This window comes from Falco punctatus (assembly GCF_963210335.1).
Source record: "Falco punctatus genome assembly, chromosome: 6".
Taxonomy (NCBI): Eukaryota; Metazoa; Chordata; class Aves; order Falconiformes; family Falconidae; genus Falco; species Falco punctatus.
The window spans coordinates 14323030-14346657 of NC_137585.1; the positions used below are offsets into that span (position 1 = coordinate 14323030).

At 41.2% G+C, this 23628-nt stretch overlaps 2 protein-coding genes across 7 annotated transcripts in view; one reads left to right on the forward strand and one right to left on the reverse strand.

Moving 5' to 3' along the window:
- SMC1B (structural maintenance of chromosomes 1B) overlaps positions 1–6174 on the forward strand; it is a 37778-nt gene extending 31604 nt beyond the window's left edge. Inside the window, exons 24-25 of the mRNA XM_080390849.1 lie at positions 3002–3112; positions 3374–6174. Of these exons, the coding sequence (XP_080246975.1) occupies positions 3002–3112; positions 3374–3484 (222 nt within the window). The 3' untranslated portion in view covers positions 3485–6174. The remainder of the gene's footprint in view (positions 1–3001; positions 3113–3373) is intronic.
- Positions 4962–22983, reverse strand: FAM118A (family with sequence similarity 118 member A). 6 transcript variants are annotated; one of them, XM_080390831.1, is made up of 9 exons: positions 19515–19531; positions 17495–17574; positions 17129–17184; positions 15658–15910; positions 14171–14392; positions 13466–13594; positions 12430–12715; positions 9063–9095; positions 4962–7571 (listed from the first exon to the last, which is right to left on the reverse strand). In XM_080390831.1, the coding sequence occupies exons 3-9, from the start codon at positions 17173–17175 to the stop codon at positions 7471–7473; spliced, it is 1071 nt and encodes a 356-aa protein (XP_080246957.1). In that variant the 5' UTR covers positions 17176–17184; positions 17495–17574; positions 19515–19531; the 3' UTR covers positions 4962–7470. The 6 variants fall into 6 exon arrangements, with proteins under 6 accessions (XP_080246957.1, XP_080246955.1, XP_080246959.1 ...); XM_080390829.1 differs by lacking the exons at positions 17495–17574; positions 19515–19531 and adding an exon at positions 20584–22983; XM_080390833.1 differs by lacking the exon at positions 17495–17574 and having other exon boundaries at positions 19515–19929.
- Between the last annotated feature and the right edge of the window lie 645 nt (positions 22984–23628).

Genomic DNA, 23628 nt, shown 5'->3' on the forward strand with positions numbered 1-23628 from the left:
CAGGTGCCTGGGTTTTCTTCTGTGGAAACATTCCTTTCCATGTAAAGATCAAGCTGTAATTCTCATTGCATTAATAGTATTGTCAGTCTTGGTGGAGCCTAACAAACAAAAACAGTTTTATAAACACCAAACTTCCTTCCCACCCCCCTTTCCTAAAGGAGTTTGCTGTACTTGGCACATCACAGTTGAGTTTGCTTGGAGGATACCTCTATAGTAGACAGCTGGGGAAGCTCCACTACTTGTCCCTGCCAGATAGAATTCAGCCTCGGAGGTTACTGACTCAGTGTAGCATTGTGAGAAGTGTTTTCCTGAACCCGAGTTCCTTAAACATTCCTTGGGCTACAAGTCCATGAGGGATGCTCATTATCCACTACTTCTGAGCAGATGATGATGCCCTGAGTTTGCTTTAACTCAGTCCAGTGTGTTTCAGCAACACCAGATTAGATGTAATGGGACTGTAATGGAAATAACTAAGCAGGCTTTAGGGTTTGGCTCTCGATGACAAGACAAGATTACGCATCAGATCACAGAACACTTCTGTGATCTAAGCTTTTTAGCAGGGTACACTTCTAGTTATTAATCTTTCACTTGGGACCACTGTGAGTTGACATATAACAGCTGAAGATCATGTATTCTGGTTAAATACCAGTGATGTTAGTAAATCTGGAGACAAATGTATCGTGGCTGATGACTTAGGCAGGCAGGCTGCCTCCACGTTTCCTTTACTGTCTTTCTTGTTTGCTATTACTGTTTCATGCTGAATTTCACATTTTTGCCTTTTATCAAAGCGGCACTATATCAGATGATTAGTACTTCCTATCTCTGCAGACTTCTGTGGTCTTTTGGATATGAGTGTAGAATTCTCCATGGTTCTGTCTGGAGCTGGGCAGGGATCCCAGGTCATGCCTAAAAAAGTTGCCAGTTATCTGGATGGCTAGTTTATCCATGTAAGTTCCTGTTGTAGTTATGGATGCAGCAGTTGCCGATTACGTACACATTCCATGAAGTTCATGATTTCTAGTATATTACCAACTTTCCACAGAGACTACAAATGATGCATTAACACAGCTAATGAGACACACTAATGAGGCACTTGGCTGCAGTTTGCCTTTCTGAATAAGCTTGTTCTGACATATCTGGTGAAAGAGATGGCCACTTTAAGAATGCACCATTCTTCCAAACGCTACAAAGAATAGCTGATTTTTCCTTTATGCAACTAGATTTCTAAATTCAAACGTATTTAAAATCTGGTTTACTTTTCTTCAGTTAAAAATCACGTTCATAGCCCACAAAAGACTGTCATTAACAGTTGTTGCCACATGGTTCCCAGGCTTATAACCTTCAATTGGTAGTATTTTTACAGTTCGAAGGTACCATATTTCATTTGACCCATCAGCAACAGTAATATATGTTTTGAAGATGTATAGTCAAGAAAATAAAGGACAGTAATGCAGAAAGCTTAAGTATATTAGACCAGAACTTATAGTCTATTTATAAAAATACCATCCATAAATACCACTTTATAGCCAAAGAGCTATTAAACTTAGGTTATATTACACATTAGGGGCTAACCCTGAAATGTCCTTAGTGTGCGGTCTACGTTAATCCTTTAGTTGAATCCTTGGGGCACATCTAACCTGACTGGGAAGTTATGCTGAGCTTCCTGCTTTGAACTTGAACTGGGATTCTACCTGTTTTTTAACCTCCATGGCTGGAGGTGCCCATCTCCAGTAAGGCAGGAGGATACTGGCTGCAGAGCCCCTGTCCAGAACGTCCTGTTTGGCTTACTGCCCTTGTGCAGTCTTTTTCCCGCCTGCTGCTCCCCGACAAGATGCAGTGTGGAGGAGTTGGGGCAGGATGACAGAAAGGGGCTGCTTTTCATGTTAGCAATATGAAGGAGGCAACCTGTGGTACAGGCTGTAATGTATACTGTGCCTGGAGAGCAGCTGCCCATGTAATGCAGGAAAAGGGTGACGAAATGGTAGTTTCCTAGAAAATTCCTTTCATTGGCTTCAACATCTATCTCGGTATAGTTACAAGGAAAGTTAGATTATTTAAGCATGTGTAGAAAGTGTCTTCAGTTGCAGAATGATCAAAAGCAAAATTGCAGTGATCTGCAAGTACAATTAACCTAATGTTTCCTTGCTTCTGGGCTCTTTCGTATCTCTTTCTGTATCTGTAAAATGCAGTTGTTGCTGGAAAGCACCAAAACCTTCAGACAGAGGAATTAAATATTTCAAGTGAGCAAAAATGATATATGGAAAACTTTATGTTGCTAGTACTCACTGGTATCCAGGTTTTATGCTTAGAACTGAGTCACCTTCTTTGCATTCTTTCCATTTAAGTATTTACTAAAGCAGATCTCCAATAATTTACTTGTAATTATACTGTAAAATGAACGTGAATTCTGTAACTCACTAAAGGCAATTCTTCCACTAAAAAAAATAACTTACCTATCACATGGATATAACTGTGCAGACAAAAGTCTAATTAAAAAGGTGCTGGGTTTCCTTTATTCAGCAGTTGATTTATATTGTGGAACACTGATTTATTTAGTTGCCAATTTGTATTTGTACCTTTATTTTACAGATCATTGAAAAAATACTGCTGTCTGCATAAGAATTGATAATTGTAGTATACAGCCAGTAACAACCTTTTCACACTTATTTTCCTTGTTCAGGAATTTCCACCTTCCTTTGTAGTTATATTAAGTAAAATATTTTTCATTGGCACTGGCCTTTTTCTGTAACTTTATTAATTGGAGTGAATGATTTATTTTCATACACCTTTTCAAAAAGCAGCAAATCTGAGGGGTTTTCTTAAGAACATATAAAGTATCTGTCTTAATACCATTTATTTCTCCTTTATCCTGCTTATTTCAGAACTGAATTACTGGATTCTGCAGCTACCCTAGTTAGTTCTTTCCTGATCATTCCCTAACTATAGCATGGTTTAAGTCTGCCAGAACTGACTGACTGAAATATTTGGCTTCTTTCCAAAGGTATCAAGTTTCATAAGAGAACAGGCACATCAGCAGTTCCAAATGATAGTTATTTCTCTAAAGGAAGAGTTTTATTCCAAAGCAGATGCATTGATTGGAGTATGTCCAGAGGTAACAATTATTACCAAATTTTATTAAATAACAGACACCGGGTTTTGCCGAAGTACTGATTTACACCTTAAGTGTTACTGCAGTGAATCGTATATAATTGTGTTGCTGGATTTGAACTTTGTGTTCAGAAGTAAGGGCAGATACTGGCTCATGAAAAGATCATTTTTGTAACTTAGGCTCGTTATTGTATCTCATAAACATTTATGAAATGCTTATTTCGGTTAACAGAAATGTTTTAAATTGTGTGATCCTTCTTCTCAGTATGATGATGTTATGTTCAGTCGAGTGCTGACTTTGGATCTTACCGAGTACCCAGATGTTGATGACCAGGATGGATCAGAGAAGCACAGTCGCAGTTCTGTTTCAGAATAAAGCGTGGATGATTTCAGGGCCAGGTGACAACAGCAAGAACCATGTTTACAGCTTACTGTGACAAATCTGCGTTTGAATGTGGCTACTAGAGGTTGATATTGAAATGTTTACCTTTCAAATGAAGCAGTTTCTAAAATACTGATGGAAGCAACTGTTATTCATTGATACAGTTCTGTTAACAAGGGGTAGCCAGAGGTTGTCATTGAGGCACGTAAAAGCCTGCAAAGCTTTCTCTTCAAATGTTTTGGGGTTTGTTTGCCTTAAGATGAAGGATTACAGGTTCATTCACATCAGCACAGTATTACAAAGAATAAGCCTCTTGCTTTTCTTAGGAAAAGTATTGCTGCATTTCCAGTGCGCTGTTTAGATGCATGCCATCACTGGTCAAGACCTTTACAATCTCTCTTCTATGTTGCAACTGCTTCTGTTTGCCTTTGCATAGGATTATTTCCTGTTTTTAAAATAAGATATTGGAATCTGTCCATTATCTTACTTGACACCCCTAAGACTTCAATCTTCCACTGCAACCTTATGAAAATACATCATAAGCTTTTGTAAAGTTATCTCTATAGGTGCGATGTAACCTAGAAAAATTTCACCTTTGAGGTAGTCTACCCACATGCAAGAGAAAAGAATAAAACAGGTGTGAGTCAGATGCCATATAGGTAGCAGCCCTAGGAAAAAAGTGTATTAGTTTGCAGTTGAGATTGTCATTATGTAGCTGTCCCAGTAAAGCCAAATTTATTTTGACAGCCATGCTTCATCTAAGAAGCAAAGTTAATGAAGTTGGTTACAGAACACAGTTTCAGGGAGCTTGAATCGCTTTCCTCTGGCTTGTGCTTCACCTCTGTATGCTGAAGAGCTTTATTTGGTTTGTGGTTGTTCCTAATAAAATTACATCTTCTTATGTTCATATACTGACTTCCTTTCACCCACCATGCTGCTTCTACATCTGCCTTGTAACATGCTGCTGATACTGTGCTTGCTGCACACAATGGATGATGTCAGCACGGGTGGGGTTACTGCATGAGGAAGGAATGACATGCAGGCAGTAGGTAATGTGTTCCTGTAGGAACATATTTCAGTCACATAAATGTGCCCACCTGCACTGTAGACATCTTTATGAATTACTTAGGTTGTTGCTACACTTTGTTATAAAATTATTTACTCTGAGTATCAGTCAGTTGTGAGGTGGCATCAGTCCCTTAATTCAGAATCCACTGACATATGTGGAAGTCATTAGTGTTAATGACAAACAGAAGAGCAGCCTCTAGTGCCTTTCAATGATCTCTGACCCACATCAGTCTATGTATTTCAAGTAGAGAAGGTTTGGTTTGAGGTTATTTCAACCATTTGATAGGAACACTTGGTTGAAATAAAAGAACAGCGTGAAGAATTGTGAAAGCTACACCTTTTAGCTACTATACAGGAATGGTATAGTTGGCTTTAAATATTTTATTAAAAGTGTACACCATCATCAGAGATGTCCTATCACCTTTATTACACTACTTGAGCAAAACAAAATAATAAATAGCAAGTTTGTTTTCAGTTATTATTATTATAAAAATATGAAGTAGAAAAAGAGCCCTCTACAATAGAATTGGCAAACATCATTTAACATGCCAATTTGTATGGTTAGTTCTTTCACAGTACTCTGGTAATAATTTGAACAGGGCCTTAAACTAGTTACTTGTCTGTTCCATTTATCTGTTAAGTGAACAAGTTGCAGGTTCTGTCCCTTTTGACTGTATTTTAAACCCCAAGGTAGCAGCAAGGCAGTCTCATCCCTAAGATGACTAAAATATATTTTTTGATTGGGGGGGGGAGAAAAACAAAACCAGGCATTTCTACCTTCTTGCTGTGTATGCTAGGCATTAAAATAACCACTGCCTTACTCATCTGCTTTTCAGGATACAGATAAATGGCACTTGAGTCAGGGGAGGCTGTTGTACAGGTTGCAGTTCAACAGTGTCTACAAAACTGAAGAATCACCCATGCTAGGTGTAAGTTGATTGTTGCCAAAGGGAGGGGATATGATTTCTTAATGTGGATCTGACTGCAGGCACAGGATAAGGTGTTACATAACTTCAGGGCTGGGCTTGAATAATTGCAGTAATCAGGGTCATAAATAGCTCATCTCATCTGATTAATTTTGCTACAGCTTGAAGCAACAATTTAAAGTGTTCTAAGCTGATAGATCATCCAAAATAGCATGACTGATCACTTTTGAAAACAGCCAATTCATACTGACTAGAGAAGCAAATTTCAGAGGTTAGTCTTACAGATAATACTATGCATGATGCTAAATGACTTAATTTTCAAAAGTGATGTATCATAAATAAGTTTCTCAAAGGAGAGGATATGTATGGTCTATGTTCAGGCTGGTGTTGCTATTGATTTTTACCTTTTAAAACACAGCTGAAACCATGAGAACTTGCACTTATGAGGTCCATAGCAATTATATCATATACTAAACTCCAGGTTTCCAGACTGGCAGTCACAAAAGACAACTGGATGTTTCCTTCTGGGGTTGAAGAGACAAAAGTCAGTGTGCAGGCATTGTTTAAGATTGCTTTCCTAAGTAAAACCTCTTCAGACCTTCACCTACTTCAGAACAGGGAGAGACTTCCACATCACAGAAACTCTACCCATCTTGGAAGTTACTAGTCTAGAAAGAAGCACGCACTTCACTTTTAAGCTTTTCACTTTGCACACATACATGCTGGAGAATAAACAGAAATTGTTTTTGTGACACGGCAGTAAAGGGTTGATATACCACAATTCAGAGGGAAAGGTCATCTGATAGACCCATTGCTTCCACCCCCTGTAAAACCTAATTATAGTGTGATGTGATCTCAGAAGGTGCAACAGATCAAATCCACGAGGGAACGTAAGTAGAGAAGCCTGACTGAAGCAGCCTTGTCCAGGACTGCCAGATCGGAATGTGCCGGCGTCAGGACAAGGAACAGTCCTGAACACGCTCCCCTGCAGACACTGAGGTGAGAGGCAGCTGACCAGAAAATTTCAGAATACCAGTGTTAGCAATTATGTCAGTTTAGTGCTGAGACAATTCAGTGCTAAGTGAAGTAGCAGCTCCTCAGAAAAACACAACAGTTAATGCAGTGCCTAACCTTAATCACTTGAGTAGTTCCACTGAAGTCAAACTTACACACTAGAAATTGTCTATAGATACATAATTAGATATAATGGGGTTTAATTCTGCTGTGTTAAGACTATCCATTATCTTCTTTCAGAGATAACTGACGGCACATTCTATGATTTAAACATTTAAAATACTTCCATAGAAATACACTGCAAATAAGTCAGCAAGCTCCCATGTACATATGGTGCATCCTTTTCTCCCCAGGTGATCTCATGCCTTAACAGACTGACAAACAAAAACAAATACTTTTAGCTCAAGTGTAAAATCATCAGGTTACTGTGATGTGGTTTCTGGAAACATGAAACAACACTCCTTGTTCCTAACAGGGAGCTGAAGCGTGCAAGCAGCCTTGTGCTGACAGACCCCTGAAAAGTTCAACCTCCAGCAGCCTAACTGCAGATCAGCTTGTGAGAAAAGAATACAACCCCCCTTCGTATTAAAGGCAACTAACAGGTAGTCACAGGTATGCCCGAAGCCATTTTTGACCGATTCAAACATCACTTCTGTTGCGGCTTCACCTTAGTAAGAGCTTGGTCCAACTGGCTTGAAGCACAGGCAGAGAAAACTTGTACCTGCTTCTATGTGACCCTGCATATACAGTTTTAGTAGTATGGAAATGCCTGCAGAGTGACTAGTACGACTCTCAAGCTTTACATACATTATAAATTTACAGCTCTAGAAAAGAAAAGGCTAAAATGCACAATTTTTGTTCCACTTAAAACCATGGAAATACTCAGCTCAAAACTTTCCAGGCAGCAGATGTAAAACACCTGCTGTTAAAAAGCTTCTGGGTTGGGTTTGGTGGGTTCTTTTTTCTCCCTCATTAAATAGCAGGGATATCACGATCTGACTGCTTGCTTCTCTTAGGAGAGTCACTGCCATTTTCTCCTAACTTCCTTTTAGCACAGTCCACACATGAAGTTCCTGTGGAGGCAGAAGCAGGGGGAAGAAATATTTTAATGTTGCTACATACGTGTGCTTTGTATACTTTTTATTTCAAGCACCAAATACTAAGATAAACACAATTCTGGTTCACTGAGGTTCTTGTATTTTTTGGATTAATTTGGATAATTTGGATTCTGAATTGTAACACTAACCCTACTGAAAGTCTGCAACCGCTTCAGCTCATCTCAAGCTCTTCCCCAGCAATAAGTTCTGGTGCTAACACATAAAACAGGCAGTAGCTAATTAATTACTAATTAATCTTTTGAAGAAAATAATTCTTCATTTTTGTGTGATAATGCCTGTGGAGTTCACAGGTGAGACGCTGCTTTAAGAAGTCTGGATCCCTTATTCAGAGTTCTTGGTGTGAGCTGCCGGTGAAAGTATAAACAATATAACTGGGCTGTAAAAATGAACAGAAGGAAAACTCCTTCAAAAATCAGGACATCCATCCTGATGACACATTTAGATCATCTTTTTATGGGGAATTACACAAATCTGTGTTAAGGGACAATTTTATTTTTTTTTTTTACTTGCTATGTATTCCAAAATACAAATCCAAAATTCCAAAATACAAAACGGGTACTAAAATTACTTGTAAGGAGGGCACTAAGTTAGTAAAGGAGCTTTATGTGAAGCAGAACTGGAATAAGTTGTGCTCAAGTTTTTGTTTTCTTCTCCATTGATGCCTAATTATACTTTACTGAAAAGGGGATTTATTAACTTTTCTGCAAGACAGATAAGCTTAAAATCTAGTTGGAATCACAAGAAGTAATCTCTGACTTTACGCCTGCCCACAAGTATCTTGGATAAGTGTGTATTTTTTGATTGTGACAAAGCGGGGGTTCTTAATCTCCTGCAATGCCAAAGACCCTCACATGCAATAATGAAATGATACTTCTATAGGATTTTGATGGTATTTGCAGCAGCAGCACAAATATCTGAGAAGTGTAATCTTTTTCACTTCAAGCTTTGTTTCCAAGGGAAGTTTTGCTATTTTACACCATAAATTGGAATGTACTATTGCTCTGCTTACTCACAGAAGTATCACAAAGATACCCGAACAATGCTTAGCCAAAATCACCTTCAGTACTACAAGTTTAAGCCTGAGATTCACTCTTCTATACCTTCTTAAGGAAGACATTCAAAATAGTCAGACAAACATCTGGAAATGTAGGCCAAAACCTCATGGCCTCATAATCTTTAAATACTCTGATCAGCGTTAATAATTTTTTTATACACATTTACTGTAGCTTTTCCATTCTATCATTTATCATTTTATTGACAGCTGAAATCCAGCAGTTACCTGCTAATATGTAGAAAGAAAGAAAGAGGGTAAGAAGAGAATCTGTTTAGCAGACTTCCAGAGCTAAATCAGGGTGCTGCACATTGATCATTTAATGGCTTTGTAAATAAAAGACTTTATCTCTGATACATTATGGAATGTTCTGTGAAAATAAGAACACTACTTACCCAACAGTGTTGTGCTGTCCACTCGATCAGCATCTAGGGAAGTATAAGAGACACCAACAGCACAAGTTAGCATTCAGAAAGTTTTCATACTTTCATGCAACATGCAAAAACAGCAAGGTTGTATTTAGAATCACAGAATCGTTTGGGTTGGAAGGGACCTTAAAGATCATCTAGTTCCACCCCCCTGCCACAGGCAGGAACACCTCCCACTAGACCAGGTTGCTCAGAGCCCCATCCAGCCTGGCCTTGAACGCTTCCAGGGATGGGGCATCCACAGCCTCTCTTGGGAAACCTATTCCAGTGCCTCACCATCCTCACAGTAATGAATTTTTCCCTTGCATAACCTCTTTTCAGTTTAAAACTGCCCCCTCGCCCCATGACTACACCCCCTGATAAAAAGCCCCTCTCCAGCTTTCCTGTAGGCCCCCTTGAGGCGCTGGAAGGCCGCTGTAAGGTCTCCCCAGAGCCTTCTCTTCTCCGGGCTCAAGGACTCCCAGCTCTCTCAGCCTGTCTTCACAGAAGAGGTGCTCCAGCCCTCTGATCATCTTCGTGGCCCTCCCCTGGACTCACTCCAGCAGGTCCATGTCCTTATGCTGGGGCCCCAGAGCTGAAACAGTACTACAAGTGGGGAAGTGGGGTCTCATGAGGGGGAGCATTGCCTTCCTTGACCTGCTGGCCACACTTCTTTTGATGCAGCCCAGGACACAGCTGGCTTTCTGGGCTGCAAGCACACGTGGTCAGGCCATGCTCAGGTGCTCATTCACCAACACCCCAAGTCTTTCTCCTCAGGGCCGCTCTCAGTCCACTCATCATTCAGCCTGTATTGGTGCTTGGGATTGCCCCGATCCATGTGCAGGACCTTGCACTTGGCCTTGTTGAACTTCATAAGGTTCGCAGGGGCCCACCTTTCAAGCCTGTCAGGGTCCCTCTGGATGGCATCCCTTCCCTCCAGCGTGTCGACCACACCACTCAGCTTGGTGTCATTGGCAGACTTGCCAAGGGTGCATTCAACCCCACTTTCATGTCACCAACAAAAATGGTAAATAATACTGGTCCCAATATGGACCCCTGAGCAACACCATTTATCACTGGTCTTCACCAGACACCAAGCTGTTGACCATAACTCTTGGAGTGTGACCACCCAGCCAACTCCTTATCCACCACGGGGTCCACCCATCAAATCTGTGTCTGTCCAGTTTAGAGACGAGGATGTTGTGCAGGGCAGTGACAAATGCTTTGCTCAAGTCCAGGTAGATCAGTCATTCACTCTTCCCTCATCCACCAATGCTGTGACCCTGTTGGAGGCGGCCACCAAATTAGTCAGGCACAACCTGCCTTTAGTTGAAGCCATGCAGGCTGTCAGCAATCACCTCCAGGAGGATCTGCTCCATGATCTTCCTCAGCATGAAGGTGAGACTGACCAGCCTGTAGTTTCCCAGGTCTTCCTTAAAAATAGGGGTTATGTTCCTCTTTTCCAGTCACTGGGAACTTTCCCAGTCTGCCATGACTTTTCAAATACAATGGATAGTGCCACTTCATCTGTTTCATCTGTAGACTAAGAATTCTACCAGGGCATGATTGCTGCAGCTCAGGCAGCAGCTCTTGACCTTTCCACTACTGAGCCACAGGTCCAGCAGCGCCTCTCCTCCGGCTGGGCCCTCCAGCACCTGTACTAGTTGCCCTCAATGCACTCAGTAAACTGCTTGCAGTTTTCTGTGCTGCTTTTCCAGCAGACTGTCTGGGCGGCTGAGGTACCCTATCGGGATCAGGGCCTGCATTTCTCATTATTTTTTTCATATAACCCTTTTAACAAACTTCTGCTATTTTTAAAAGACTGTGTAAATAAGCATAAAAAAATGAAATCTGACAATTTGGCAACGTAGACAACAGTAACACACATTTGAAAAGAGTTTTGTTTGGGATTTTGACTGAGATCAACAAGATTTTGAAGTCAGAGTAAGGTCCCTCTTCTTGCAAGTGTTATGCCAGTCAGTAATTCCACTGAGTAAGAAGAAAGTCTGACTTTGCAGTCATTTCCATTTAAAACTTACATAAATATATCTCCCACTCTGTTTTAATATCAAGGTCTGCTCTGCAGTAAGTTGGATACTCCAGACTCAACAGGCTGTAGACACCCTGCAGACTATTAAAAGTACATCCATCACATCCATCAACAGTGGTACGCCAAAGAACAAATTAGAAAGCTGAGGCTTGTTCAGTGTCTGAAACTGCACCCCAACTTACTTTTACTTGTCTACACTACAGACAAACTTCCCGAAACCCAGATGCTGTGCTAAATATTTTTTCTGGCCTTCATGGATTGAAAAATCTAATCCAGTCTAAATGCAATATTCATCCAGATAATTCAGGCATACAACTGCAATTCTCTTTTAGGGAGGGCAAGGGGAAGGTTCCTGCTATGCACCACTTGGGAGTAATTTCAGACAAAACAGTTTCACTGACATCATAAGCCAAAGAGCTGTGAAACAGTATTCTTCCCAAGGTCATTTAGTTATTTTCCTCAGTCCTCCGGATTAGCCACAGGAGAACCGTCCTTGTTTGGAAAACGTTAACGAAATCTCTCTCCTTTAAATATAGTTGTTATTTTTCCCTGGTTTTGTATTAAAAGCTCTTCATTGTTACAGCTAAGGAATTTTACTAGTTAAGAGACAACAGGATATGGAAGGGAGCAGGGAGGGGAAGCACACAGATGGACCTAGTTAGTAAAGTTTAGCTCCCTGTCAACGCAGGAGCTTCAGCAAACCTACTGGGTTACTTCCCATTTTGGCATTAAAACACCTTGTACAGAATGCCAGTCCCTGTCACAAATAGAGTATTATTCCACAGCCTCTTCTATTCTGTTGTCACAAAACATTATGCTCACACTCAGGTTTTCTCCCCTGTAGCCTTAACTTTGTTAAGCCAAACACTAGTGGGTGTACTGATTTAATTTCCCATTCTGTGCTTAACCAGATAGCGTGGCTCAACAAGCTTATCCCACCAGATAACTCCTTCAATTCTTTTAGTCTCTTTTACTTACATGTCATATTTCATATAATGTAGTAATACACTGGAGTAGTTCACGCCAAAAAATTACACAAAGTAAACATCTTAGTCAAATGCTAACAAAACGACAAATTCCCAATTACAAATCCAATTTGCAAGAATCCACAGATCTTATGGAAAGAAATCTGGTTGCAATTTTGTCATGTGTTCAACTCTGCACACCACTCATAAGCAAAGATGCTGCACAGGCCTGCTGCTTGGTACACGTAAGGTCAACACCTCAGACCAACTGCTGATTGCTCAGACATGACATCCTGCTATGAACCTACTCAAAGTTTTCTTATTAAAGAGGACACATTACCTGGACTTCTCTGCTTGCAGATTTGAGCAGTCAGATCTTGTACATACTCTGGGAATTGTTTAAAGCAGTCCCCATAGGACACTACTTTTATTCCGTGCAGCAGCATATCTGCCTGGAGCTTGAAAAAGTGGTCTTCATTTTCTTTAAGCACCAACATATAATGTTCTAAATCTACTTTGTTCTTTACTGTATAAAGAAAAAGAGCTTGGAATATCTGATCACGCAGGGTCTCTCCACAGCCCAAAAACAAAAAAGACTTGGTTCGATACAAATTTTGAAGGACTTCCTGTTAACAAACACACGAGAGCTCCATTTACTTCATTAGTCAAAAGGTCAAGGTCAGAACTTTTAAAGTACGTCAGACTTAAAAGGAGAAGCAGAGCAGACATCACTATTGAACTGAAATAAGCATATCATTTAGAATCAGGGCAAACTGACATTTCATAAGCACCGTTTCTACAAAAAAAATTATATTCAAAATCAAAGTTACCATACAAAAATCAAGTACACACATAAGTATTTCCAGTAAGGACATTTTAAATTAAAAGAATTATGATGACAGAATATAAGGCTCCTGTTAGGTCAATCTGTAAATAAGGAAAATTAATATTCTTGACCAAACGTTTGAGTTCTTAAAATACCTAAAATATGACATTAAGTCCAAGATCCAGAGCTGGTAACAGCTCAAGCCCATAAAAATATAAATAATTCATCTAAGCAATCCGGTGGTGATGAATCCTTATTCTGGCTTCTCATATTTTGAGGTTAATGTTTTTTCATCAGATAAATAAAAAGAACTCCAAAACCATGACATACAGATGAGGATTTTGATTGTGATTTACTAAGAAGCAGTATACAAGAGCATACACTGCCCTAGCAGCATAGCTGGCTTTCTCAACAATAGTGCCATTTTTCTGGGCCCCAATTATTTAATCTATGTGATCTAGCAAAACCCTAGCCTTAGGTAATGTGCATGCAGTGACTGCAATAAAATAGTTTGGCAAAACATAGTAAAAATTTTAAAGACCACACGAACCATAACTTCAGGATCTTGAGTAACATCTTTATATCCCGAGGGATCTAGCACCATTCCACAGGGATCTGTATATAAGCCATGAATGTGAAGAACTCCGTATTTTATATGACCTCTTGCCCACTGAAGAACCTAAAGCAAATTATGCAAGTTACATTTTTTTGTTATACTACAATAACAGAGATTCAGCAAAACTACACAGCTGTCCAAACTGACACAACCACTTAAAGCAGAAATAAACTCTTTTGCACTTTTCTGCAGCAAAAGATGCTTTTAATTACTGATTACACAGCTTACGCTAAATTGCTGATACTGAAGATATCACTGGCTTTTTGGTCTAAACAAGCATTCAGCCAAGAAGCAAGTTCCAGCAATGCTGACAGAAGAGATAGGAACAGCAAAATAACTACCAGGTAGACGTAATCATATTTGTGATTGTAACAATTACTTCACATAAATAAGTGGTGGGGGGGGAGGGTCGGGGGGGCAAGGGAGGGATTGGTTGGTAAATGCGTCACTGAAACTCACTTTGGTAACTGTTACCAGATTATTCAGAATAAAAAGACACATAAAATAAACGTCTGTGCATCTACTGTTAGCTTACAGACATGCTAAGAAGTTTTAACCTTGACACTTTTAAACAGGAAAACATCTTTCAGTGAAGCTTAAAAGCCGGTAAGTCAAAAAAATTTACTGCTCTCATCATACCTTATCCTTATCTTTCAAATCTAAAGATTCCATAGGTTTACCCTGTTGCTGACCAAATATTTCAAGTAAATTATCATAATTTGTAGTCAGAACCATTGTGCCTCTCTCCATGAGTCTCAGGATTGATTGCAGAACAACAGGATTCTGAATGTGTTGTTCTAAATTATCAAACACCTCCATTAAACAATCCTGGAAGAAGTTGGGCTTCATATCCCCAGTACGCTGAAGAAAGAAAAACATGAACACTTTGTAAGGACCGTGTGCACCACTTTAACTGCCTCCAACAGAAAACCCACATCATTTGCCTACTTAATGCCAAAGCATTTCTTTACAAGAGGGTTTACACAGTATACCAAGCATAAAGGTCTGAATGTACAAAACCATCAAAAGCGATCTCAAATTATTCAAGTGCTCTTGCCTCCACAACGTAGCTCAAAATAAGTTTCCATGAGAAAACCAAACCACTGTCGTACAGCTACAGTAAACTAAAAATTTTTGCTACAGTTAAAATCTCACTCATCACTTCTAAACACGAATGTACGTTTTCCTAAAAGCGTAGGCTGCATTTGCCCGGAGATTCTGCCAAGACTGACAGGAACATGTTACAGCTCTATAAAATATACCAGCTTCCTATTCAATAAATTGTATTACACAGAGAAAAAAAAAAAAGTCTGTTTTATAACCCTCATATCGTTACTGGCCTAACTACATACTGAGAAAGGTGAGGTTTCTATGCTTTTACTGAAGCATACAATTACTGAAAATCAGTTGGTGTACTAAAATTATTCCCTGGATTCAGAGCCTGGGATATACTAAAGGGTTGGAGGGTTTTTTTTTCTTTTATTTTATTTTTCCCCACTCCTTCCGGGTTGAGAAAAATGTATTAATCATTAAATCTGCTACAAAGCCTAACCATACATGCAGACTCCTGCCAAGAGAGGCTATTATTACATTTTGCCTGTAGAGAAGCTCACCACGTGTTGCAAAATGTTCAACACATCCCACAACTTAGCAGTAAGTATGTCACCCTAATTATTTCAACCAGAAGACCTGGCAAACCTATTAACACAATCTGAAAATCTCTGGAACCTAAGACGAGCGGCTGAGAAATTGGGTATGTACAGACTGTCTTCAGTGAAGTGTGACCTGCAGTGGTGATGAACTCTGCGTGATCTCAGGATATCAGTAGGGTCACCTCTACCTGTGTTTTCAGGGTACCTCTAGTTTTAGCCAGCAGAGCTATAAATTCCTCTTTCAGTTCCAAGAAACATGCTCAGGACTCTTGCTTGCATTAATTATGACAAAAACTTACACTAAAAACAAAGCATTTTTTAGCCTCTCCAAAATGCACAGCGTACTATACAATTACCATCAACATTTCAATTTTTACCAGAAAAATCCCAAGCTAGAAAGCTGAAAAGAATTTTTGTTGATAACAAAAGTATATAATGATGTTAGAAATTAACAGACGTTATAAACATACTCACTGGTGACATTTTCCTGATGAGATCATGTGCAACCACAAGCAGGTCTCTATCTTTGATTACTTTTTTACGAAATTCAGCAACATCTCCTGGATGAAGCACCTCCAGCTGTTCAGCTGCTTCAATTACAGCCTCAATGCAGCTTCTCCAGGAGCACAGCGCTGGGATCCCTGGGGCTACTGCAGCACTTACCCCAGTTCCAATTACAAGAAGAAGGTCCCGAGGCTGTTTTCGTATTAGACTTTTTAAGAATTTTCTATAAAATAGAAAACAAAAATCTTCATTGTTTACAGCGCATTTTCTAACTTGTCTGAAGAGCTCATGACTGACTCAGGAAGCCCAGATGAGCTGTCAGTGCTTGTGCAAAATACAAGGAACCAAGTTCTCCATTTCTACGGAGAAGAATGGTATTGGCCGCAGTTCACAGCCTTCCCCAAAGTGACAAAGTACTTTAAGTCTTTTTGCCATTTTAGACAAGTGCACATAATTAATTTAAGCCAAAAACCAGCAACAACTTCAAATCACTTAATATCTTTGAGATCAAAATCACCAATCACCAATTTTCAGTTCACTGGGCTAGCCAAACACCAGCTCAAATGAAATTTTACGAAAAGCAGTCAAAGGACTATTCAATGATTTACCTAATACATATTATGTCTGATAGAAAGTAAGTAGAACTATTTCAAGGGGGCAAGTTACAATACTTCAAAGAAACAAATTTTCGGTTTTCTGGGAAAAAAAGCAGTATCTTTTATTGTCATTTATTCGCACTTTAGGATACATGAACGTAAGAACAGTCATACTTATTCAGATCAAGGGTTCATCTAACCCACTATTCAGATGTTACTAACCACAAATTACTCAAAAAAGCCATGTTCGGTTTTGTATCAGTATTCGCTGTGCAAGCCAGCACTAGAAACTGTAGAGCAAGTCTGGCTTTCATGATTACATTGCAAAGAAGCAAAAACACATTTAAACCATACAGTGAAATCACTATACTCAAACAAGGCCTTCAGCAATACAGAACCTTAAAATTCCCTTGACTTTCAAAACTACCTATACAGACTTTTAATTCCTGTTAATCTGGTAACACGGATGCTTAACACCTCTTATTTCACAATCATCTCAATCTACCTAGCTAAAACTATAACGTTTAACTTGAAATGGCCTCAGGCAAAGCAATTAATAAACACGTAGATAAGATTGCTGGCTAATGCCTACAGATAACACTTTGCTGATAGTCCCCCATGCCTTCCCGCTATATTCAGCACAAATTGTTTCCCCTGAGCAAGTGTATTATTTATTCCTCACAAACAGCCTGACCGTGTATGAAGCACTCGGTCAGCAGAGAAACTAGTTTCTGGGATCATTTCAAGTTTTCAAGCGTTATGTTGTTCTCGTACACAATTTCCAGTCACGTACTTGCACTGTATTTAGAGATTTTCATTAAGAGATGGTTTGCAACACAAGTTACCTGGATTTCTGCTCACTTCTGATTGTTGATCGTTCTGATGAATCCATCTCTGAGCCCTAAGTAAAACAAAATGGAAAATAATTCTTAGTGCTTCTACCTTAGAAAAGGCCAAAATTAAAACCAGATGTACTATTGTTAGCATTTTCTATTTATTCTTACCTAAGTATCTTAAAATCAAGACTCCGTATGTCCCTTCCCAGTTAAGCAACACACCGATAGAAACAAAGCTGACAGAGTGCATGTGTAAACCTGCCAGAACTCCATTTAAGCTCAGTCATTGACATTTTAAGGCTAACAGAGATAAGGCTATTCATGCAGCTGAAATATACTTGTGTCTAAATTCAAGATAAAATTTATCATATTCACTGAAATGTTAATTCATTTCAAGTAAATGAATGCATTGCTTGAGGTTTTTTTCATAATCATCAGTTGTGGAAACCAGACTTCTGCAACACATAACAATCATGAGGGACCCCCTGCTAGCCACGTGGTTACTCTACCAGACCATATAACATGAAAGAAATTTTTTTCCCCCCTCAGTGAGTATTTTAAATAAAAACTTATTTCTATATCATCTATATTGTATTATATCTAAAGCATACAAAGAACTGCATCTTGGCAAAAGAATTTGCCTACAATATCATCACTTCGAAATACCCAAGTTTCGTTACATTAATTCTTGGTTTTGTTTTTATAAGCATGTATTTTTTGTTTGGCTTCAAAACTTAGTTCATGGTTGTGGAGACTGCAGACCCTAATCCCTCAAATAAGCAAAATAAGCATTCTGACAGACCTTAGGGCTCACGAGGCAACTTGTCAGCACCCAGGTTCACATGCTGGCAGCTAATTTGGAAGCAAGAGGCCTAAGTTTGGAGATCATTTGATGGGAAGAGGGTGGGGTGGGGTGTGAACCCACCAAAGAAAAGAGCAAAACAAAAAAACCCACCCTTGGATAAAGGGACATCAGCTATTCTGAGGAAAACACATGCCTCTCTTCTGCAAATACACCCAGGGTGTCTTTTCAAGTGGAAAAATCTTTTCTTCTTGTAATACTTATTTTCTCCATGCTCCCTTCCTTCACTGACAGTATCCTACAAAGATGCTGCACTATCATCTGAAGGTTTTTAACACAGTCAAAATTCAGATTAACCTATCTAAAGCAAAATGTTTAAAAATCGATAGAGAACAAGGTTCCTTCATATATGGAAAAGTTAAGAGTTCATAATGTAAAAACAGACGAAGGAAGTTCAATTTATTCTGAAAAAGACTTTTATTACCTTACAGCCCCACCCAATGAACTATTTAGGAAAGAATCCCCAAGAAAGTTTTGGTAATTACCAAAATGGTAATTATAAAAGTTACCAAATTTGGTAAGCTACCAAAATTCATAAGCATCTCACCACAGGATGCTGTCGGTACCAACATTTTAGACCTCATTGTTTCCTTTCACCCCTTCAAGTTGCTTCCTGGAAGCAGCAGCTGAACGGCTGCGGACCACGGAGTTCGCATCTCCGCGTGCCTCTGAGCCCCGAGTAACCGTGCCCAGTCCTGAACATCCTCCTATTAGGTGTAACAAACACTCCTCCAATGAGCACACCTGGAAGACCCGAGGCCCTGAGCACCAGCACTCGGGCGGCGCATGGGGTCGGGGCAGCCCGGCGCTCGGGGCCGCGGTGCGGCTGCTGCCCGGCGGGTCCCGCAGCCCCCCAGCGGCGCTGGGTCCCCACCGCCAACGCGAGGGGGGCTCGGCACAGCGAACGCGCGTCTCCTCCCTTCTTCCTGCTTGAGAAGCAAGTTCTGTTCGAGGCTCTACCCACGGAACAGGAGCTCTAGCCGCTGGCACGGCCCGTCAGCGGTGTGACCGAGCCGAACGGCTGTCCCAGGCAGTTTAATGTAGGAAAACCGCTACCGGGCAGCGGCTGCCGCTTTCCCCGCCCCGTGCCGGCCGCTTCTCCCGGGGAAAAGCCGGTGGCGCTGCACAGGGCAGCAGCTTCTCCTGCGTTATTCGCCGTCCCCCTCCGGTAACTCGCCGGCGCCACTGGGCGCAGCGAGCGGGCACGGCTAGAGCCGGCGGCACTGCCCTCCTTCCTCCTCCTCACCTGCGGACGCAGGGAAGCCGCTCCCCGGCGGCGCTGCCGGCCTGCCCTGCGCCCGGAGGGGCGGGAGGCCCCGCAGCTGCCCGGGACACGGCGGCACGCACGGCCGCGGCCACCGGCAGCCGGAGCGGCGGTCGGCCCGGCGGCGCACACCCACCCCCGCTCTACCTGCCGCGCCGAGCCCCGCGGCCGCCATCCCCTACCCCGCCGGGCCCGGCTCCTCGCCCCGGGGCGGGCGGCTCCGCAGGCGGCGCCAGACCCGGTGCCCCCCGCCCCGCCGGCGCCGTTACCTCTGGGAACGGCCGCGTGTGCCCCGCCCGCCGCGCTCCCCAGGGCGGGGCCGGCGGCACGGGCCCCCGCCACTCCCTCCGCAAAGCTTTCCCCGCCGGCTGGAAACAGCCGCCCCAGGAGCAAGATTCCGCCCGAGAACGGTTCCCGGCTGGCGCCGGCGGCAGCCCCGCGGGGAAATCCGCTCGGGGAACGCGAACCGCCGGGCTCGGAGCTGCCGGGGCCGGGTGGCAGCGGCGCGGGCGGGTCTGCACCCCCGGCAGGCGCGGCGGTGCCAGGCGGGACGGTGCGCGCCTCGGCCGGGGCGGGAAGGGCGGCGGGCAGCGCCCGGGCGCCCCTGGAAGCCCCCGAGACCCTTCGGAGGCGAAAGCCGGAACGAGCAGGGCGCCCGGTACGGAGGAAGGGTCGGTTTTCACGTCCAGGAGGCTGGGAGCCCCTACGCGTGAAGATTAACGGGGTCTGCGCTATGAAAACTTGCAGATGGCAGAAGAATTGGAAATAACATAGAAATATATAGGAACACAGAGAAGTATTAGGGTGAGGAGAAAGCGAAGCAAACCGCAGAAAGGGACGGTAGCGCTGGTACTCCTCGCGGCTCCGCCAGGGCCGGGCGGGAGGGGGGGCAGGGGGTGCCCGCAGCGGTACCGCACCGCCGGGCACTCCCGCACCGCCGGTACCCAGCGCTCGCCTCCTCTGCGGGGTGTTTTGGGGGTTTGTTTCGTGGTTTTTAGGGGTTTCTGGTTTTGTTCACCCACCCCGGTTTTAATCTCTTAAAGCCAAAGCCTAAAAACTGAAGGGCCCTTCACTATGGTTCATTAAGGCATTTCGTTAACAAACAACACTTAGTTCAGCCCCGCCGTATTTTCTAACAGCAGCGTCCCACTTTGTTTGCAACGCTGGGAGTATCAGGTGTGTAAAAGCTGCTCCTTGTGCCTAAGGATACTGTTGCAGAACTGTACCCCCAAATTCCAGTTGCAAAACTGTCTTGAAAATGCATCATTCTCCAATTTTAAGCTTTTAAACCTACCCATGGTACCATTTTACAGACTTTTGAAGACTTGAAGTACTTACTGGCATAAGCTTCCCAAACACACGTCCAAAAAGATTTTGTTTCTCTGGTCAGTCACTTCTGTTGTTTTGGGGCACACGCAGGATTCACAGGTCTTGCATGCCTATACGATAGATTTGACTGTTCTCTTTTGTTTGTTAAATGTCGCTTTAGGAAGTATTTTGGTCAGGATGGCTGGCTTTGCAGATGAAACATTAAGCCACTGTTTTTACTCCATATCTGATGTTACTTTTGGCAAGAATAGTTGTGTCGACTGCACCGACTTCACTAACTCAGTTTGCATAAGAACATTGTGTCCTTGTGAACTTTCTGTGTACTATTCCCTGAGCATCACTTCTCACTTTGTAATTTTTTTTATATTACCTTGCAGTGTCCCTAGACAGGCTTAACAAGTATTTGGAGAATCATAGCGATAAGAAAGATTGAGGACAGGATCAGAGAGAACAGGAAGGGAGAAGTCAGAATGTAACTACAGTCTCACCTGAAAACTGGAGTTTGATAGAGAAACTCTGCGATGCTTCTAGCTCTTTGCCTTTCACACTTCACTACTGCCCGTCAGTCAGCAAGGTATTTTAACATGCTGGTATTTAGGGTTCAGTAAACCTGAAGGTCAAAGATCTTGTGTTTTAAAAGAATCAGGTGATATTCTTCTCCCTAATCCCCACTAACTGTGTGTGAAATCCAGCTTGGAATGCCATTTGACACTGCCTTGTAATAGTGTTGGAATGTATTACTAAATAACTTGCTGAATATCTTAGAATATTTTGTCAGCTGTAGGTAGGAGTCACAAAGACTTGCTAAATATTTTGCTGAGTTTGAGATTCAAGGTCAGAATATTCTGCAGATTTACAATACCTAAAATACTTCTTTTTGTTGCATTAAATTAAAAAGTAATGTCAGAGGAAATACTTGTGAAGAAAGGCCCTGGACAGCTTTTCCATTTTTCAGTCTGAATCAATTAATCTGATAAAAGTTACTACCTTTTCCTGTAAGTCTTGCTCCTTTTATATCCTTAGACTACAAAAACTATTATTTTAAAAAACCCAACAGTACTCACAGTAAGCTCTGGATTCTCTTGCAAGGGGTTAAGAAAGTCACTAAGGACAGAGAATATCGATAGTTTCCAATCAAATATGGTACAAAATTAAGTATATACAATACAGTAAAAAAGAGGTTTAGCATACCTTTCCAAATGTACAAGAGGTAACAATGTATTATTTTCCAATATATTTCCATGTTATTATTTGAAATGTATTTGACAGAGACAAGCAAACGCCATTACAGGAAAATTGGCATAAAGTTCAGTAGCAAAAATCATGGTGAGAAGAGGATGCTGAGGTGTGTTGTAACCTGTAAGTTTAGAAACATGAAGGAGTTTCTTTCAAGAAGCAACAAAGAAAGGCAAGTTACTGTTGCTACAACTGAGAAACTCTGGGAGGTAAACACATACTTTAAATAAAATAACTACAGAAGCTTACTACTTGATTCAGCCTAAGATTTATCTCTCGTATTATAGTAAAATCATGTGTTTATCCAAGTGTACTAAAAAAACGTTAATTCAGTTGCTTATTTTGGGCATTCCCACAGACTTTGGAAATATTACTCAAAGTGATCTAATCAGGATAAGAAATGCAGCTGGTTGGTTTTGGCTGGAAGAGGCAATCCGTTTGATTATTCAGCTGTGTTTTTATGCCCTGAGATGTAATGTTGATTTACTTTTGACATCTTGCTGTTTAATAAGTTATGATAAAGTAAATCCTAGTTTATATTATGCCAGAACCTGCTGGTTTGAAAGAAAACAAGTAAAACTTGTAATGAAAGTTTATTGAATTTGCTGAAGGGTATCTTTAGGACGCCAGCTAACTCATGTCTTAATTTTTTTCATAGCAGGAAGCCAATTTGCCCTTGTTGATTGAGATAAAATTCCTTCTACATGCACAGTGGAACTGCTAGTTACTCCCTGATAGGTGATTACTTTTTTTCTATCTTGGAGCTGACTGGATCTTACTAGTTTGTCATTTTTGTAAACAGAATCGTTTATAAAATGCTTTGAAGATGAAAGATACTATCAGAAATTCGAAGTATGTTTTCAAATGCCAGTGTCAGTTCACTTAGAGTTTACCGATAACTGAATATAGAGGTTAATTTTCAAAGACAGTCTTTGACTTCCAGCACTGTATGTGTATAAGCCCTGCAGAGTGACATGATCTGTAAAATAAATCTGGATGTAACCGCAAGTGTACACTAGAGCTTATTTTTAAAGCTGCCAAGTGAAAAACATGTCTTCAGTGACAGATGCCAATGTCTCCCTACGGTCAACTTTTATTTAACTGAGTGTAAGTGCATGCAAGTTCTGCATTACTTTGCTCCTGTGTCTCACACTGAATTGCAGTCAGGATCCTTCAATGTTTGCATTGAACAAACAGTTCAACAAACAAACAAACAGTTTGCTGCTGCTGTCCTATGCTTTCAATCAGGCAGGGAAAAGATGGTAAGTTACAGCTTCTTGGAAAAAATCCCTCCCCCTGCGCCCACCATTAAAATATTCAAATAACTAACCATTATTAAATTAATAGTTATTGATTTAATAACTAATAATACATTCCTATAACTAAAATCCATTTTCTAGAGTCCAGTAACACCAGCATCATAGTCTCTATGATCTATGTAATCATTTCAGTATAGTCATATGTGGAAAGAATACATATTAAAAAGGGTAAATTGTGGGGGAAATTAGTTCTGTTAGCCTCAGTCTTTCTGACCTTGAATTTAATTTGAACTATTTGTAACGAAGTCTGAATATACGAGTTTGCTTTGAAAAACTAAGGAGCATAATGGACTTGAATCTCCTTTGATTAAATAGGATGTCTTCTGCACCTTTCTGACAAAAAAAAGAAACAACAAAGGAGCTCTGTCAAATAGGTCTGTATCTGTTCTGAACAGCAACAACGTGTGAAGCAGTGTGAAAGGGAGAAAAGCCATTCTGACGGAGAGGCAGAACTGCAATAGGAAAAGGAGAAAAAACAAAACCGAAGAGATGACAGTAC

What these genes read in the sequence shown, in the direction of transcription:
- FAM118A (XM_080390829.1), bottom strand. An exon ending in TCATCAGGAAAATGTCACCA is followed by an intron (nt 14,393 to 15,657) that starts GTGAGTATGTTT and finishes TTCTTTCTTCAG; the next exon opens with CGTACTGGGGATATGAAGCC. An exon ending in ATTTGAAAGATAAGGATAAG is followed by an intron (nt 13,595 to 14,170) that starts GTATGATGAGAG and finishes AATTTGCTTTAG; the next exon opens with GTTCTTCAGTGGGCAAGAGG.